This window comes from Hyperolius riggenbachi, chromosome 7 (assembly GCF_040937935.1).
Source record: "Hyperolius riggenbachi isolate aHypRig1 chromosome 7, aHypRig1.pri, whole genome shotgun sequence".
Classification (NCBI taxonomy): domain Eukaryota; kingdom Metazoa; phylum Chordata; class Amphibia; order Anura; family Hyperoliidae; genus Hyperolius; species Hyperolius riggenbachi.
This window is the reverse complement of record NC_090652.1, coordinates 83,307,343-83,327,395: the sequence shown is the minus strand read 5'-3', so window position 1 is coordinate 83,327,395 and position 20,053 is coordinate 83,307,343. Positions and strand designations below refer to the sequence as shown.

The 20,053-nt window shown below is 46.6% G+C and overlaps 1 protein-coding gene across 3 annotated transcripts in view; it reads left to right on the top strand.

Annotated features, from left to right (window-relative positions):
• Positions 1-20,053, top strand: part of LOC137525575 (NADPH oxidase organizer 1-like) — a 94,806-nt gene that overhangs the window by 34,357 nt on the left and 40,396 nt on the right. For 2 of the 3 annotated variants that reach the window (XM_068246719.1, XM_068246718.1), the window contains exon 3: positions 17,913-17,988. In XM_068246719.1, coding sequence (XP_068102820.1) covers positions 17,913-17,988 — 76 coding nt within the window. Of the gene's footprint in view, positions 1-17,514; positions 17,597-17,912; positions 17,989-20,053 lie in introns of those variants that run through there. The other variant, XM_068246720.1, reaches the window with a different exon arrangement.

Below are 20,053 nucleotides of genomic sequence, written 5' to 3'. Positions count from 1 at the left end.
CATGTGCGAAGAGGATGAAAGGGGGGGGGGGCACAAAAATCTAGTTTCGCTCAGGGCGCTGTGAAACCTAAGGCCAGCCCTGACTACTGTAGATGACTGTAAATAAATAAGGCACCAGCTCAAGTCTGGAAGTAACAAAGGAGACAAGACTAGGGTTTATATCTCCTTTGTCTAAACCACATACCGTTGCTGTGGTTTTCCTCTACTTGTAAGGAAGTTATAATGCCTGCAGACTAAAATGTAAAAGTCATTTTTTATAAATTGAAATTAATGAATAGCTGTTTGTTGAGCAATGTATGTCATACCATATTACATTTCCTACCAAAAGTGAAGTTACCTTGTAAGAGTCACCTGTGTAGATACTGTAGAAATACCAGAGAAAAACTCCAGAGATGGAAAGAAAAGAAAGTGAAAGAAATAATATACTCTAAGCTCACTTGACAGACTTGAACTGTTTGTTTTGTACTCTGACTGTAACCTTTCAAAGTATGCAACCGATGAAAGAAATAAAGTATAAAAGCTGACATTGCTTCAGAAATTCTGGGTTTTCTGCTGGTGGTAATGCTGGTCAGAAACTCATTGCTCTTTTAAATTATTCTTTGTGACCACCAAAGCCCAAGAACGTTCATTCATAGTCACTCAAACCAGGAAAATGTTCTTATGAGTTTCAGATTTCTGAAATGCGAAACCTTTGAGTGTGGGTTGTCCCTAAATAGCTGGTTTTTGTGTTTTGTTTAAAGGGTTTTTGGCTTTTTTTTATGTTACATCAGCTTTAGTTCAGAGACTAAAGCAAGGCAATATTCCTTCATAGAATATAGACAGCTACATTTCAAACAATTTCTCCTCCTTTAATCAGTGCTAATTTTTTTCCCCTCAAATCTCATTGGCTAGTGCTACTGGCAAATCAGAAGAGCCTCCTAATACCACTATATTGGGTTACTAAAACCACTTAATGACAGCTGGACAATCAGTGTTGTTGTGAAGAGTGCACCACCAGTTTGTTACTAAATCTGGCACATTTTGGTGTGTTTTAAAGCTTGGACACACGTCACATAAAAAATTGGTAGGGACAAATTCAATCCAACATTAAAACGGAAAATTGTATACTTACCTATGGTAATTTTCCTTTCGTGGTGCATCTCCATTGCATCATACTAATGGGTGTAGTTCCGCCCCTCAATCCTGATAGGACCATGTATGTATATATCTTTTGAAGCCGCGGCCTGCGGCCATTCTTTTAAATATTATCTCTCCACAAGGGAGGGTACGTATGATGCCATGGAGATGCACCAGGAAAGGAAAATGACCGTAGGTAAGAATACAATTTTCAGTTTTCCCTGCTGCCTCCATGGCATCATACTAATGGGGTGTACCACGCAACAAATACATATGCCCAGGGAGGGATATGTTTCAAAAGATCAAGAAATTTTATAAACACACAAATCAAAAAGAAAATTAAATTATTTTGCAGATAGTACTGCTCTGCCAAAGTCTGCAGACGTCAGGGCTGAAGGATCTACCCGGTAATGGGAGATGAATGTGTGCACTGTGGCCCAACTGGCCGCTTTACATATGGTCTCTGCTGAAACTCTACAATGTGCTGCCCAGGAAGCAGCAATTCCTCTTGTCGAGTGTGCAGAGAGAATTCTTCTGGAGGAGTTAAACCAGCATCTTTGTATGCTATCTGAATTAGTTTAGACTAACCAGCAAGCTCATGGTGAACCAGAACTCATTGAAGTGTGTGAGGGGCTACAATGGTCCTAAAAGCCCCCAAATCCATGTGGCAATTGTTAGTGAAGATGCCTGTTGACCTTTTCTGTAGCCTGCAGGTATAAGCTATAAATGTCCCGTTTTCCTATATTCTTTAGTTTTTTTTCTATGTATGTCTTTAGAACATCAGCAATGTCCAGAGGATGAAGAGTTGACATAGTGTCTGGTAATACTGAATTAGTGTCCGACTCTGTTCGTAATACAGGAAGGGAAATTTCTCTGTTTACATGGAAGTTCGATACCACTTTAGGTAGAAACTCTGGTCGGGGCCTCAGAACCACTCTATCACTGAAAAAAGTAGTGTATGGCTCTTCCACGAAAAAGTCCACCAACTGCTGACCCCACTGCATCATCAGATTCACATATATCTCCTGTTTCAATGACCATTCGAGACTGTCTACAGTCTTCCCTGATAATCTGTCCGCTAGTGTGTTATGACTTCCTGGAATATGATAAGCTCTCAGATCTTTTAGGTTGTCTTGTACCCAAGCCATTATTGGAGATAGTATCTTGAGAAAAGCTATACTTCGTGTTCCGCCTTGTTTCTGTAGGTATGCAATCACTGTTCTGATCTCTTATTCTACACATACCAGTTGTTGAAAGATTAATGGTTGAAAGGCTTTGAAGGCTTGAAAAACTGCCTGTATGTAATGATCCGCTCAGCTGGCTGCGCAAGCAGACAGCTGTTTGACCATTCCTTAAGTCTGTGGGATGCAGGTCTCTGGATAAGAGACCTGTCTTTGCTTTGCAAGCTTCACACCTGCTCTGCTGAGGAATTTGCATATACTGATTATGCAAATTGCCTAGTCGCCTCCCTTGAAGGCTTGCAGCATAAATACCATGTGATCCCACAATCTTTTTCTGGTCATCATGGTTTGTTACTGTTGAAACACTCCTGTAGTGTCAGCCTTGCTATTGTTTGCTAAAGATTATCTTAGAGTGTTCCTGGGGACTGCATTAGGCATCCCTCTAGTACAGGCAGGTTGTATTATTTGTATTGCCTGTTCTGTCTTCTGTTTGTCCTTGCGATTGCACTGTCGCCAGCGGTTGGCGATGGTGAATCGTTTGTTCCAGAACCTGGCTCACACTTGCTCTGGCGGAAAGAGCAGTGGATCCTACTAAGCTCTGTTTCTGTACTTGGATCACACTTGCTCTGGCGGTAAGAGCAGTGGATCCTGCTAACGCTCAGCATCAATAGGAAAAAACAGTTGAGTCAGGCACTGCAGTGATTGCTGTTTTAATGGTGTTTCAGGTTGAAGTAAATCACCATAATTGTATCAAAAATTGTGACATTTAAAAGGTAGGTACAAAGCATCATCATCAATGAAAAAATTTGTCAAGTGCAAAATTCGTCAGGTGCAAACATCTTGTGCAATCAAACAGTTGCAAGAGGAGGATGTCCTACCATGTCAGAAGGTGGCGGTGGTGGGTGCAGGGCAAAAAACGGTAGCCTAACGGCCGTTTCGCACGGCGGTGCTTCTTCCGAGGCTGATCCACCTCGGCGGTGCGAAACGGCCGTTAGGCTACCGTTTTTTGCCCTGCACCCACCACCGCCACCTTCTGACATGGTAGGACATCCTCCTCTTGCAACTGTTTGATTGCACAAGATGTTTGCACCTGACGAATTTTGCACTTGACGACTTTTTTCATTGATGATGATGCTTTGTACCTACCTTTTAAATGTCACAATTTTTGATACAATTATGGTGCTTTACTTCAACCTGAAACACCATTAAAACAGCAATCACTGCAGTGCCTGACTCAACTGTTTTTTCCTATTGATGCTGATCCAATGTGTGTATTCCATTCATTGTCATGAACACGCAGTATTTATTACAATAACAAGGTGGCCTTTAGAACATCTCTCCTTCCTTACTCCCAGTGGTACGGTTACAGACATTGTAGTGCCGGCAACCTTCTACTCCTTGAATCGATCCTGCTAACTCTGTTTCCCTACTTGGTTCACACTCGCTCAGGCGGAAAGAGCAGTGGATCCTTCCTGTCCTGTCCCTGAACCTAGATCGCACTCGCTCTGGCGGAAGAGTGGTGGATTGTATCTGACCTATTCCTGTTTCTGTTCGTTTGTCTGTGTGGATCGCACTCGCTCTAGCGGTAGCAGCGGTGGTTCCTTTTGAACTCTGTCTGGGAGTGTAGGCCAGAGCTGCGGTTGCTGCTGGCTGCTGCTTCTCTCTGTCTCGACTGATACGAACGCTTGCTGTAGGCTCGGTGGGGTAACCGTTAAGCAAGCGTTCGCGTTCTCTGTTTCGTGTTTGTGTGGCGTTGGTTAGTTAGGGTGGCGTGCTTGTCTCTGAGACCGCGCCGTAAACACGTTCACTGTTGCGAACGAGTGCGGTGTTCGTGTTTAGCTAGCGTTTGTCATTTTCCTTATCTTCTCATTGTTGTTTGGTGTGCCTTTGCTACTCTCGTGCTCTGTCTTGCTCAGTCTTGTGTCACTACGGGCAATCGTCTCTCTCGCGATTGCGTTCCTACTTTGTTTCTGCTGTTGTGTGTTCACCTTCGCGGGTTGGCAACTAGATTGGTGCACACACATACGCTCTGTCGCTGTGCTCTCTCTCTTTAAGGGCTATCTTGCCCTGCATTGCTTCCCCTCGTACAATTCCTATCTGACATCTGGGACTGTGCAGAGGATCTGTTCCTCTGCACTCCACGGCTCCATTTGCCGGCAGGAATTCCCCTCTACAGGTGCATTGCACCTTTTGCTGGGTTCTCTCAGATTATACGCTAGTCGAGGATTTCCGCAGTGTCAGCGCGCATCCTGTGCGCTGACCACGAAAAGAATTCCACAATCGTTACACTGTAACTCTAGAATGTTTGACACATTTGCAACTTCCTGTGACCAAGTTCCCTGTACTGCGTGATCTTTGCAAATTGCACCCCAACCTGAGAGCGAAGCATCTGTTATTAATAGAATCCAACATTGGGGGCGTAACGAAAAGAAGTTCCTTAAGTTGTCCTTGTTCAGCCACCAATCCAGGGAGTTTCTCATGAATTCCATCATCACAATTGTCTGATGATAACTCGCCTTCTTCCACTGAGACAGAAAACTGTGTTGGTTGCCACCGAGCCCATTTCACCAGAGGTATAGTGGATGTCAGTAGACCAATTAAATGCAGGCATTGCCTTGCTGATAATAGTCTCTGTTCCCGTAGGAAACCTACTCTGTCCACAAGTGATAGCATCCTCTCTGGAAGAAGAGACACTGTATCTTGAATCGCGTCGAACTGAGCCCCCAGATATGTCAGACGTCTCGATGATGAAAACTGGCTCTTTTCGAGATTCACCAGCCACCCGAACTGCTCTAAAGTGTTCAACACCACTTTGCGATGCTCCAGTATTGTCTCCTCGGACTGTGCTAACAACAGCAGATCGTCCAAATAATTGTAGAGACATATTCCCTTTTCTCTCAGTAAGGCTACCACGGCCTGCAATACTTCTGAAAAAGTTTGTGGGGAGGTGGAGAGCCCGAAAGAAAGGGCTTTGAATTGTAGGTGAGTATCTCCAATTGGTATCTGTCATGAATGGGAATGTGGAAGTATGCGTTGTGGAGATCCACGGACAGCATAAAGTTTTGAGGCTGTACTATTGCTATTATTGTTTGTAATGACTCCATTTTGAACTTTTCCAACTTTATTGACTTGTTCAGATATCCTAAATCTATGACCGGCCTCCATCCCCCGGACTTTTTTGGCACCAGAAAAATAGGAGAATACACTCCCTTGAATTTTTCGAGTTTTGGTACTTAGCACACAACTCCGTGAAGTAACATCGTTTTGAAATTCAATAAAATGTCTCTTTTGTCTTTGTTTGTTGGTAAATTTGTAAGAACTAACTTGCTTAGAGGAGTCGCTTTGAATGTCCATGTATGGCCTTCAGTTATTGTCTTTAGAACCCATGGGTCTCCTATTTGTTCTTCCCAAATCTGTCTGTAGGCCACTAGACGAGCCCCTACTGTGCCGGATTGGGAAGAGACACTGTGAAAATGACTTTGTGGGTTGCTGCGAAGACGATGTAGTTTGTTTGTTTGTCTTTAACGTAGTTGCCTGACCCACTTTCTAATTTCTGCAAAACTCCCGTCCTGGTCTGTATGTACGCATATCTTTAAACCTTCATTGACCCTGGTATCTTTAAGAAAAAACTTCTGTCGTCTTACTTTCTTGTCTTGTGGTATAAGAGATGACTTTTCACCGGAAACTCTTTTTATTGCCTCTTCTAACTTTGGGCCAAATACATTTTTCCCGTCAAATGTAATCTTGCACCATACTTGCTTTGATGAGTTATCAGCCGTCCATTCCTTAAGCCATAAGGCCCGTCTAGCAGTCACAGAGTAAAGCATAGACCTTGCAGGATGCTCTTATGGCGTCAATCGCAGCCTCAACATAAAATCTGAAGCAATTGCAATGTCTTGAACAGCGGATAGGATATCCTCCTTAGAACCATCATTAAGCACTAGCTCTTCAATGTTTTTTGTCCAAACTTTAACCGCCTTAGAAAATTGAAGTCAATGTTATAGCTGGTTTGCATGCGCCTGCTGCTAAGAAATATAATTTCTTCAAATCATTGTCCATTCTTTTATCTAGACCGTCTCTGAAGGTTACTGAGTCTTCTATAGGTAGAGTAAGGTGCTTCACCAAGTTTGAAACAGACGTCACGCATCGACTACAATAGGGAAAGAAAACAAGAACTGTGCTTCTTCTTCTGGTATGGGATACAATTTGGACCAACAATTCTGTAGGGAAGTCTTTTTATCTGGCTTATACCATTCGTCAGTAATAGGTTCTTTAATTTCTTCCATCAGTGGAAAAACAGAACCTTTCTTCTTTAAATGCAGATAATACTTTCTGACTTTTGTGGGTTTTTCTGACGGCTTATCCCATGCTATTGCTTGCTTAAAGAGACACTGTAACATCAAAAATATCCCTGGGGGTACTCATCTCGGGTGAGGGAAGCCTCGGGATCCTAATGAGGCTTCCCACGCCGTCCTCTGTCCCACGGGGGTCTCGCTGCAGCCCTCCGAACAGCCGGCAACAGACCCGACTGTCAATTCAATATTTACGTGTGCAGGCTCCAGCGGGGGCGCTGTGGCTGCTTTCGGCTCCGAAGTAGACGGACATACCCGATCTCAGTCAGGTCCGCTCTACTGCGCAGGTGCCGGAGACTTGCGCCTGCGCAGTAGAGCAGACCCGACGGCGATCAGGTATTTCCGCCTACTTCGGAGCCGACAACCATCAGAGCGCCTGCGCAGGAGCCGGGAAGGTAAATATTGACGTCACCGCTGTACGGAGGGCAGCAGCGAGACCCCTGAGGGACGGAGGACGGCGTGGGAAGCCTCATTAGGATCCTGAGGCTTCCCCCACCCAAGGTGAGTACCCCCCAGGGGAAATTTTGACGTTACAGATTCTCTTTAACAGCTAATATTAATGGTTCTACTAAAGCGAAATCAAAGTTTGATTAAATAACCTCCTCTAAATCTTCATGTTCCAGTTGTTGCATATGCGAAAGAGTAGCTGCAGCTGTTTATTCCTCCGCCATGGAAGTAGATGGTTGTGGGACCACATTCTGATCTTTCGTCCCTATTTGTTCACTAATAGCTTGCCTGATAAATGCCATCAGGTCTTCGTTATCTCTTTGTTGACACGGAATTTGTGAAGGATTCAACTCTGACATCTGTAACCGGGTATCACGAGGTCTAGTTGGTGACCTGGATCTTGACTTTCTGTAATCTTGGGGTGCAGATGATGCACCTTGATCTTGTAAATCATAGTGTCGACTTGACTGTCTTCTTCTCGGGGGTGATCTTGAATCTCTCTTCTGTGAGAGAGATCTCGATAATTGGATCTGTGGGGACTAACCACCACAATACAATCATAAGTATTATTGAATGATACTTAGTATCAGGGATATCTAATACCTCATTTTTTACCTTCTAGAAGAATAATGCTTATGTTTTCTTCCCCCCATATTACCGTTCAATTCAGGCACAGTGCACAACTATAGAGTTAGTAGTAGAATAGCAAGTAAAATAGAAAAGAAACACAGAGAGCCCAATATAGTGTACTATGTATTGGAAAAGATGTCGCTCTCTGTACATAGGAAAAGTAGGGGTGGGTCCCCCTTCCACCAGGGGTTGTCACAGTATTTTTTATTGAATAACAGAAACACTAGCAGGATAAAATATATTAAAAGTTTTAAAAGTTTCTGGGAGGCAGTGGTGGACTTACCTCCTGAAAGCAGACACGATAAACTGAATTAAATAAATAAATTTATTATTGGTACCCCAAAAGATGCAACGTGTTTCGCAGGCACAGCCCGTTTCATCAGGCAGTAAGATAGGGGACAAACAGTAACTCGTCAGTAGCATTAATAGCGTCCCAGCAGCAGCAGGGAGAGCCATCATTCGGCTCTTCCGGCGCCCAACTCACCCGTGGCGTACTAATACATACACCTTATTTTCCCTTTTGAAATGCATAGAAAATAAGGTAATTACTAAATAAAAATATCACCCAATAATTTGTCCTGAAAAGAAAAACAATATATAAATCATTTATGTGTGATTAGTAGTAATAACGTTTTTAGTGAATGAATGGGTGCAGTGCTGATATGTGAAAATTGCTCTGGTCCTGAAGTGGTGTCAAAGTGCCCCTGAACTGGGGGAAAAAAATGACTGATGCCCATGGTAGGCTAGATTACCTTTAAGAAGTGTCCTGGTGCTGCTTGGGCTCCTCAAGGTCCTCACCCCCCACTGTTCCCGGGCCCCAGTCATCTTCATAGTCCAGGGGCTCTCAAACTGGGTGCTGCAGCACCCTGGTGCGCCTCGGGCACCTTTCAGGGGTGCCTCGGCATGCATCCCGATCCTTTATGCAATACCATCAGTTAATGCAACTGCACATTGATATACAATGTGGCTGCATTACCTGCTAGTTAACCTTTAGTCCCCGCAACCATGGTTGAAGTTGAACATGAGAGGAATTGCGGTGCCTAATAAGCATCACTAGCTACTTGGAGTGTTTCGTCGCCTGATAAGAGTCATAACGGCCTGCAAGTTCCCTTGGCATCCTTTGGGTTCCCTCTGTGGTCTCTAGAGTTGGGCCGAACGGTTCGCCTGCGAACGGTTCCATGCGAACTTCAGTGGTTCGCGTTCGCGTCCCGCAGGCGAAGTTTTGCGGAAGTTCGGTTCGCCCCATAATGCACCATGAGGGTCAACTTTGACCCTCTACATCACAGTCAGCAGGCCCAGTGTAGCCAATTAGGCTACACTAGCCCCTGGAGCCACTCCCCCCCCTAATAAAAGGCAGGCAGCGGCGGCCATTAAGCTCACTCGTGTGCCTGCGTTAGTGAGAGTAGGGCGAGCTGCTGCAGACTGTCTTTCATAGGGAAAGATTAGTTAGGCTTAGCTTGTTCCTGGCTGCATACCTGTTCTGTTCAGTGAGCCCACCATACCTGTTCTGTTCAGTGAGCCCACTGGATACCTGCATACCTGTTCAGTGAACCTGCCACTGCATACCTGTTCTGTGAACCCACCACTGCATACCTGTACTGTGAACCCACCACTGTATACCTGTTCAGTGAACCCACCACTGCATACCTGTTCAGTGAACCCACCACTGCAAACCTGTTCAGTGAACCTGCCACTGCATACCTGTTCAGTGAACCCACCACTGCATACCTGTTCAGTGAACCCACCACTGCATACCTGTTCAGTGAACCTGCCACTGCATACCTGTTCTGTTCAGTGAACCTGCCACTGTATACCTGTTCTGTTCAGTGAACCCACCACTGCATACCTGTTCTGTTCAGTGAACCCGCCACTGTATTCCTGTTCAGTGAACCCGCCACTGCATACCTGTTGTGTTCAGTGAACCCGCCACTGTATACCTGTTCTGTTCAGTGAACCTGACACTGTATACCTGTTCTGTTCAGTGAACCTGCCACTGCATACCTGTTCTGTGAACCCACCACTACATACCTGTTCTGTTCAGTGAACCCGCCACTGCATACCTGTTCTGTTCAGTGAACCTGCCACTGTATACCTGTTCTGTTCAGTGAACCCGCCACTGTATACCTGTTCAGTGAACCTGCCACTGCATACCTGTTCTGTTCAGTGAACCCGCCACTGTATACCTGTTCAGTGAACCTGCCACTGCATACCTGTTCAGTGAACCCACCACTGCATACCTGTTCAGTGAACCCACCACTGCATACCTGTTCAGTGAACCTGCCACTGCATACCTGTTCTGTTCAGTGAACCTGCCACTGTATACCTGTTCTGTTCAGTGAACCCGCCACTGTATACCTGTTCTGTGAACCTGCCACTGCATACCTGTTCTGTGAACCCACCACTACATACCTGTTCTGTTCAGTGAACCCGCCACTGCATACCTATTCTGTTCAGTGAACCTGCCACTGTATACCTGTTCTGTTCAGTGAACCCGCCACTGTATACCTGTTCTGTGAACCTGCCACTGCATACCTGTTCTGTGAACCCACCACTACATACCTGTTCTGTTCAGTGAACCCGCCACTGCATACCTGTTCTGTTCAGTGAACCTGCCACTGTATACCTGTTCTGTTCAGTGAACCCGCCACTGTATACCTGTTCAGTTAACCTGCCACTGCATACCTGTTGTGTTCAGTGAACCCACCACTGCATACCTGTTCTGTTCAGTGAACCCGCCACTGCATACCTGTTCTGTTCAGTGAACCCGCCACTGCATACCTGTTCTGTTCAGTGAACCCGCCATTGCATACCTGTTCTGTTCAGTGAACCCGCCACTGTATACCTGTTCAGTTAACCCGCCACTGCATACCTGTTCTGTTCAGTGAACCTGCCACTGCATACCTGTACTGTTCAGTGAACCCGCCACTGCATACCTGTTCTGTGAACCCGCCACTGCATACCTGTTGTGTTCAGTGAACCCGCCACTGTATACCTGTTCAGTGAACCTGCCACTGCATACCTGTTCAATGAACCCGCCACTGCATACCGGTTCAGTGAACCCGCCACTGCATACCTGTTCTGTTCAGTATACCCGCCACTGCATACCTGTTCTGTTCAGTGAACCCACCGCATCAGTGCGCATACCTGTGCAGTTAAGTGAACCCACCTACCTACGTGAGTGCACGCAGTGTGATATACCACTCCGTGCATACCCGATATGGACAAAACAGGTAGAGGAAGAGGTAGTGCCAGAGCCAGAGGAAGGCCACCCGGCAGGTCTGTGCGAGGTCGTGTAAATGTAATTTCGTGTGGACCTGGCCCACAGTACAGTGCTCGGAAGAAGGCACGTCCCATCACCTCCCAAGATTGTCAGGACGTGGTTGAGTATTTAGCGACACAGAACACCTCATCTTGCTCAGCCACCAGCGCTACTACTAGCACCACTTCCGCTGCATTTGACACTTCGCAAGAATTATTTAGTGGTGAAATCACTGATGCACAGCCATTGTTGTTACAGGCAGATGAATTTTCACCAGCTCATATGTCTGAGTTACGCAGCAACACTATGGATGTAACGTGTAAGGAGGATGAAGGACCTACTGATGGTGCATGTTTGGATTTTTCTGAGGCAAGCGAAGCTGGGCAGGATGATTACGATGATGACGATGATACGGATCCTCTGTATGTTCCCAATAGAGGAGATGAAGAGGGGGACAGTTCAGAGGGGGAGTCAGAGAGTAGTAGGAGGAGAGAAGTTGCTGAAAGAAGCTGGGGCAGCTCTTCGTCAGAAACAGCTGGTGGCAGTGTCCGGCACCATGTATCGCCACCTATGTACAGCCAACCAACTTGCCCTTCAGCATCAGCTGCTGAGGCCCCCATAGTGCCCACATCCCAGGGTGGCTCAGCGGTGTGGAAATGTTTTAATGTGTGTGCCTCAGATCGGAGCAAAGCCATCTGTTCGCTCTGCCAACAAAAATTGAGCCGTGGAAAGGCCAACACTCACGTAGGGACAAGTGCCTTACGAAGGCACCTGGAGAAAAGGCACAAACAGCAATGGGATGGCCACCTGAGCAAAAGCAGCAGCAGCACACAAAAGAAAAGTCACCCTCCTTCTCCTCTTCCTCCTTCAGGTGCATCATCTGCTTCTGCCGCTTTCTCCCTTGCACCTTCACAGGCACCCTCCTCCACTCCACCTCTGCCCTTGAGCGCTTCCTGCTCCTCTGCCCACAGCAGCAGTCAGGTGTCCGTGAAGGAAATGTTTGAGCGAAGAAGCCAATTTCGGCCAGTCACCCCCTTGCCCGGCGTCTGACAGCTGGCGTGGCGGAACTGTTAGCTCGCCAGCTGTTACCATACCGGCTGGTGGACTCTGAGGCCTTCCGTAAATTTGTGGCCATCGGGACACCGCAGTGGAAGATGCCAGGCCGCACTTATTTTTCTAGAAAGGCCATACCCCAACTGCACCGTGAAGTTGAGAGGCAAGTGGTGTCATCTCTTGCGAAGAGCGTTGGGTCAAGGGTACACCTGACCACGGATGCCTGGTCTGCCAAGCACGGGCAGGGCCGCTACATTACGTACACAGCCCATTGGGTCAACCTGGTGAACGATGGCAAGCAGGGCGCAGCGGACCAAATTGTGACACCTCCACAGCTTGCAGGCAGGCCTCCTGCCACCTCCTCTCCTCCTGCTACATGCTCTTCGCTGTCCTCCTCCTCCTTGGCTGAGTGGCAGTTCTCCTCTCCAGCTACACAGCCCCAGCTCTGCAGGGCCTATGCTGCATGCCAGGTACGATGGTGTCATGCCATCTTAGACATGTCTTGCCTCAAAGCGGAGAGTCACACTGGAGCAGCTCTCCTGGCTGCACTTAAGAAACAGGTGGATGAGTGGCTGACCCCGCACCACCTGGAGATAGGCAACGTGGTGTGCGACAACGGCAGCAATCTGCTTGCCGCTTTGCATATGGGGAAGCTGACACACATACCCTGCATGGCACATGTCATGAATCTAGTTGTTCAAAGATTTGTGTCAAAGTATCCTGGCTTAGCGGATGTCCTGAAGCAGGCCAGGAAGTTCTGTGGGCATTTGAGGCGGTCTTACACAGCCATGGCACGCTTTGCGGAAATTCAGCGGAAAAACAACTTGCCGGTGAGACGCCTGATTTGCGATAGCCCGACTCGCTGGAATTCGATCCTGCTCATGTTCTCCCGCCTGCTAGAATAGAAGAAAGCCGTCACCCAGTACCTCTACAACTACAGTAGAATGAAACAGTCTGGGAAGATGGGGATGTTCTGGCCCGACAACTGGACACTGATGAGAAATGCATGCAGGCTCATGCGGCCGTTTGAGGAGGTAACCAACCTGGTAAGCCGCAGTGAAGGCACCATCAGCGACTTGATTACCTACGCTTACTTCTTGGAGCGTGCTGTGCGTAGAGTGGCGGATGAAGCTGCGAATGAGCGTGACCAGGAACAGTTACGGCAGGAACAGGCATGGGACCAATTTTCATCAGACCCAGCTGTTTCCTCAACACCTGCGGCAGCACAGAGGGGGGAGGAGGAGGAAGAAGTGAAGTCGTGTGCAGAAGACGAGTCAGACTCAGAGGATGATGAGCAAGGTGTTTCTTTGGGGGAGGAGTAGGAGGGGACGGCGGCAGGAGAACAACCGCAGCAGGCGTCACAGGGGGCTTGTGCTGCTCAACCTTCCCGTGGTATTGTTCGCGGCTGGGGGGAGGAGGTTGACTTACGTGACGTCACTGAGGAAGAGCAAGAGGAGATGCATGGTACATCTGGATCCGACTTTGTGCAGATGTCGTCTTTTATGCTGTCCTGCCTGTTGAGGGACCCCCGTATAAAAAACCTCAAGGGGAATGAGCTGTACTAGGTGGCCACACTACTAGACCCTCGGTACAGGCACAAAGTGGCGGACCTGTTACCAACTCACCTGAAGGTGGAAAGGATGCAGAACATGCAGAACAAGCTGTCAACTATGCTTTACAATGCCTTTAAGGGTGATGTGACAGCACAACGCCAGCAAGGTACCACTGCCACTAATCCTCCTCCCGTGTCCACGCAGTCAAAGACAGGACGCTCCAGCGATCCCATGGTGATGTCAGACATGCGGACGTTCTTTAGTCCAACGCCTCGCCGTTGCCCTTCCGGATCCACCCTCCACCAACGCCTGGAACGGCAGGTAGCCGACTACCTGGCCTTAAGTGTGGATGTAGACACTGCTGTGAACAGCGATGAGGAACCTTTGAACTACTGGGTGCGCAGGCTTGACCTGTGGCCAGAGCTGTCCCAATTTGCCATCCAACTTCTCTCCTGCCCTGCCGCAAGCGTCCTGTCAGAAAGGACCTTCAGCGCAGCTGGAGGCATTGTCACTGAGAAGAGAAGTCGCCTAAGTCACAAAACTGTTAAGTACCTCACCTTTATCAAAATGAATGAGGCATGCATCCCGGAGGGCTGCTGCCCGCCCCAAGACTAAGTCAGTCCCCGCACACACAGCATCTCTGCCTGCACGCCGTGTGACTGGCTGCCTGGCCTGCCCCAAAAAGACTAAGCCGCTCCCAGTCCCTCCACACAGCATGTCTGCCTGCAGGCCGCTTGACTACCTTCTCCGCCACCACCAACAGGGTCCGGGACTCCAGGCGGATTGCTGAATTTTTTAGGCCGCTGCTAGCAGCGGCCGCTGTAATAATTTTTCTGGTGCGTGTACATGACTGCCTAATTTTTCTGGCTGCACTGCGGGCAGCTGCAACAACAAAAGAAAAGGCATGTACATGCGCCCATTCCCCTTTGTACAGGGGTGAAGGGGCTTGCGTATCACAATGAAGCAATGACCGGCGCCTAGATGAGTGTCTCGGGGGGCACACCCACGATAATAAGGTCGTTGCCTCATTGTGGTCAGACCAAATTTGATCAGCTGGACAGTCACTGTTCTGTCATTCACCTACATCAGCCAGGCGACCATATGGGCTGTAAAGCCACCAAAACCTGTACTCTCACCATGGTGCGCACCAGTCCAGCACGGCCGTCACTACACAAACAGCTATTTGCGGTGCGTTACACGGTGAGTTTGGTGTGTCAGTGTGAAGCAGTACCTTAATTACACTACCTGATTGATGTATACACATGCAAGATGTTTGAAAGCACTTTAGGCCTGTCATTTAGCATTCAATGTGATTTCTGCCCTTAAAACGCTGCTTTGCGTCAAATCCAGATTTTTCCCGGGGACTTTTGGCATGTATCCCACTCCTCCACCTGGGGGTCCAGGTGTTAGACCCCTTGAAACATCTTTTCCATCACTTTTGTGGCCAGCATAATTTTTTTTTTTCAAAGTTCGCATCCCCATTGAAGTCTATTGCGGTTCGCGAACTTTTACGCGAACCGAACCTTCCGCGGAAGTTCGCGAACCCGGTTCGCGAACCGAAAATCGGAGGTTCGGCCCCACTCTAGTGGTCTCACTGGTGGCCTTGTTAGCCCAGCGACTTTGGATGAAGTTGTGCACAACTGTTCATGCGCGGCCCGTCCGTGAGCCCAGCTCGATTGCGCGCCCGTCACTGTAAGCGCCCAGTGCTTGCGTGGTTCAGTCTTTCGAGACTTTACCTGAAGTCGACAGTCTAATGGGGCCACCAGCCGGACCACGGAGGAGACCCAAAGGATGCCGAGGGACCTCACGGTCTACGGAGAGCTGGAGAAAGCCCCAGGTAAGTGCCGATTTTCATTTTAATGGTCTGGTCCCTTTAAACCTCCTTTTTATTGCTTTAGGCTCGGTTCCCACTTGGAACAGCTGCAAAATGGCACAGTAAGCACATCTGCTCAGCGGATGTGCAGCGCTCCATCACACATCCACACTGTCCGTTCTGCATCTGCTCTGCCAGTAGGTTTTGATAGCGATTGCTGATATGCTTGCGCCCCCAAGTTCTGTGGTTGTTGGATTTTCATTGGAATTTTACAGGCCTATAGGGATCCCAATGCTTCTGCCCGGCACCAATTTCTTCGGTACCGAGCGCAGGAGTCAGCAGCAGCGGAACAGGGGGACACTTGAGCTGTGATTGAACACGGTTTATTGAAGCGGGCGGAGCAGACACGGTGAACAGCTTAGTGAGAACCAACATTGTCTGTTCTCAGGGCCTGGATTTACTATAAGGCACTGTAGACATGTGCTTACAGGCGCTTGATGATGAGAGGGCAGCTCACTTCCCTCCCAGAGCACCTCTCTCCCTCCTTTTCTATGCAGAGTCCTGATGAGAATGTAAATGAGGTTATTCACCCTTACTCTTGGCATTTCACCGAAGCGATCTGCCTTCAGTCAGAAACACCTCTACCTGCTTAATACTGAGGTTCCTCTAGATACCTAATACTTAGGGGGTCCTCTAGCTACTTAATATGGAGGGTACGTCTTGCTACCTAATACTAAGGGGCACATGTAGCTACCTATGATGAGTAAGAAAAGTAAGGGAGAAGTGACAGCTAGTACAGCCAGCACACTTGTGGTGCGGGTCAGCGAGGTGTGTAGGTTCATGGAGGGCGAAATCTAAGGTGCCAGGAAATCTGTGCCTATAGGCTCTTGTGAGGTAAATCCAGGACTGTCTGTTCTCATAGGCTTTAAAGAGAATCTGTACTCTAATATTCTTACACTAAAAAGCCTACCATACTATTCCTTATTTTCTCCTGTGCCCCTCTGTGCTGTTTCTGCCACTCCCTGCTGCAATCCTGGCTTGTAATTAACAGTTTTAGGCAGTGTTTACAAACAAATGACCTGGCTTCTAACCAGAGTATGATAGGCTGAGAACAGCTTACTGTTTGACTCATGCAGAGCTTGGAGGGGGTGTGTAAAGCTTCTGCCAATGACAAGCAGTGCTGCACATTCCACACATTCCAGCCTCTGCCCGACAGACACGACAGAGGAAAGGAGATAAGATTGATTACAGAGACAGTGCAATTAGAAAAGGTTGCAGCAAGACAAACCACATCAGAACAGGTATAGGAACTTATAGAATAGAAGAAATAAGGCTCAAAATTTTGTTACAGAGTCTCTTTAATTGTGTTCGTACACCCAGCGTTTTAAGTTCAATTCCAGAAAAATGCCTCAGTTTTGGACTCTACGTTCTGAGAGGAAGCAGACTTTATTTTTAATAATAGGATCTGCTTCCTACATTTAGCGAAGTGGCAGAAAACGTACTGAATGCGTATGTTTTCTACACAAGTAAGAACTGAGCCTTACTCTAAAGAGGAACTGTAGCGAAAATACCTTAATGAATAAAATTGCCTATTTTTTTTACAATATTCATTTATGCAAAATCTTTCCTCTCCCTAATTTACATTCAGAAATTTATCACTGGTGGTGACATCTTTAGTCCTGCCAGGTGATCTGTGCAGAATGTTCATTACTGAGAGTTCTATGCACAGAGGGAGATATTGCTTATTATTTGGCGGTTGGAAAAAAGGCACTACTTCCCACAATGCAACGAGGTTCGTAGACCACAAACTGTCAGGACCATGGTCATGACATCACACTGTGGGAGGGGTTTCACCACAATATTAGCCATACAGACCCTCCTGATGATCTATTCGAGAAAAGGTAAATATTTCTCGTGGGAAAGGGGGTATCAGCTACTTGGAATGAAGCTCAATCCTTGGTTAAAGTTTCTCTTTAGTCTCCTTATCATGTTTAAACTTCACCATACCGATCGGTGCTCTATAAATGATTAATTTTCCTGTGCAAAATTAAAAAAAAGGCCAAACCCTTCTCCAGACTTGTGTTGTTGATGTTCATGCCTGCTCAGCTCTAGTAAATTGATATGTGAGGAGCGATTGCAGTGGACCTGAACTCTTGCACAGGACAGAAGGAAAACATAGAGAAATGCACCCGGTATGTGTTTATAGAGTTTAGCCTGTCTAATTCCCCCTCACCTGTGACTAGTCACAAGTTGTAATTTGATCTCTCCCTTGTGTCACCTGACTACTACGGCAGATAAGGCAAATAAGCTCATTTGAAAGCACAGGATGTTAACAATATGTCTGCCTCCATGAAAGCAGGAAGTACAGATTTATTTCAGGATTTATATCAGCTGAAACAAAGAAATGTTTTTCTTTAAAGGCTATTATGCTGTTGCGAATCTTTTAGTGCAAAGAGGAAGTTCTGAGTTCAGGTGCGCTTTAACCGGTGTTCTTATCTATTCAAACAGAAACAGCTTGCAAGGAAATTTCCACTGGAGTCCGGCCTTGTCAATAAGTCGGAGAGGATTCTTCCTATACTGAGAGGTAATGGACATAATGAGGACATGCTACATAAAGCATGCAAACGCTATGCCTGGCTGCACCTCATGAATGTGTCAGCTCTGTCAGTCAGAGAGCACTTACTACATATCTCACACTATATCTCTGTCTCTTCCAAGACAAACAGCACAGGCCAACTCCATGATATAGGTATTTCCCAGCATGCTCCTCTACTAGGTCCAATGTATAGAAAAGTATACATACCTAAGGATGCTTATCAAAACAAGAAAACAAAGCTTTCTATTTCCATAATATGCAACTGGTTTGACTATAACCTCCTGACGACTGTGGAAAAAAAAATCATAATGCATAAGATATGGGTATAAACATGGGGTAGCAGGTAGTATAGTTTGGTACTGTTGGAATGTATATTTAGCAACAACAGTATATTTTGTATGCTTTACCAGCTATAACTCCAGGGTGAAGGTGTGTTCTAGTAACAATGGTTCTATTACATCCCGTGTCTGTAAAAGAAGCTGTAAATTAACCACTTCACCTGCAAGGGTTTTTCCCCTTAAAAAAAAAAAAACAGATCAAATTTTACCTGTCCTCGTTCCTTCCATTCATTTGCCTATAACTTTATTACTACTTATCACAACAAAACAATCTACCGGTATATCTTGTTTTTTTCGCCACCAATTAGGCTTTTCTTGTGGGGTACTTTTTGCTAAGAATTATTTTATTATAAATGTGTTTTAACAGGAAAAAGAAAAAATTGAAAAAATTAATTATTTCTCAGTTTTCGGCCATTATAGTTTTAAAATAATACATGCTACCATAATTAAAACCTACACATTTTATTTGCCCATTTGTTCCGGTTATTGTAATGCTTAAAATGTTTCCCTAGTACAATGTATGGCGCCAATATTTTATTTGGAAACAAAGGTGTATTTTTTCAGTTTTACGTCCATCACTAATTAAAAGCCCATAATTTATAAAGTAACAGTAATATACCCTCTTCACATACATATTAAAAGTTTAGTCCCTAAGGCAGCCTTTCTCAACCTTTTATGACCCGAGGAACCCTTCGGAAAATTATATATATATATATATATATGTATATATATATATATATATATATATATATATATATATATATATATATATATATATAATGTACTCTATATTAAAATTTAACCCATTTCCCCTCTATAGTATGGCACCTGTGCCCTCTTTATTTAGCGTTTCCCACTATGTCCCCCTTAACAGGTATGGCCCCTTTTGTCCCACTTGTTAGAAATTATGGCTCCCCATAGTGTGGCTGCTATGTTCCCCCAGTTTGTTTGGCTGCTATGTCCCACTTTTCTGTGGCTGCTTTGTTCCCCCTTTCTGTGGCTGCTTTGCCCCCCCTCTCTGTGGCTGCTTTGTCTGTTTGTGTGCTGCTTTGTCCCCCCTTTCTGTGGCTGCTTTGTCCCCCCTTTCTGTGGCTGCTTTGTCTGTTTGTGTGCTGCTGTCCCCCCTTTCTGTGGCTGCTTTATGCGTTTGTTCGCTGCTGTCTCCCCTTTCTATGGCTGCTTTGCCCGTTTGTGTGCTGCTTTCTGCACCCTTCCTCTGGCTGCTTTGCCCCCAGTTTCTGTGGATGCTTTGTCCCCCCTTTCTGTAGCTACTTTGTCTGTTTGTGTGCTGCTGTCCCCCCTTTATGTGGCTGCTTTGTCCCCCGTTTCTGTGGCTGCTTTGCCTGTTTGTGTGCTGCTTTCTTCCCCCTTTCTCTGGCTGCTGTCATTGGTGTCAGGGAGTGCAGGGAAAAAAAAACCCATACTTACCATCTGACGTCCTTTCCTCCTTCCTTGAAGCTGGGATCCTGTTACAACTCCCGCGCGTGCCGGAACTATAGAGCTGGCTTCGGGTGATGCGGCTGCTTTATAGATCCATCCGCCGCATCACTTGTAGCAGCATGAAGGAATCATTCTGCTCTGCTGCTGCAAACCTATGGAGAAGTGGGACTATAATGTCCCGCAGAAGTGTCAAATTGACGAGGAACCCCTGGAGGGTTCTCGCGGAACCCCAGGGCTCCGCGGAACCCCGGTTGAGAATGGCTGCCCTAAGGTAA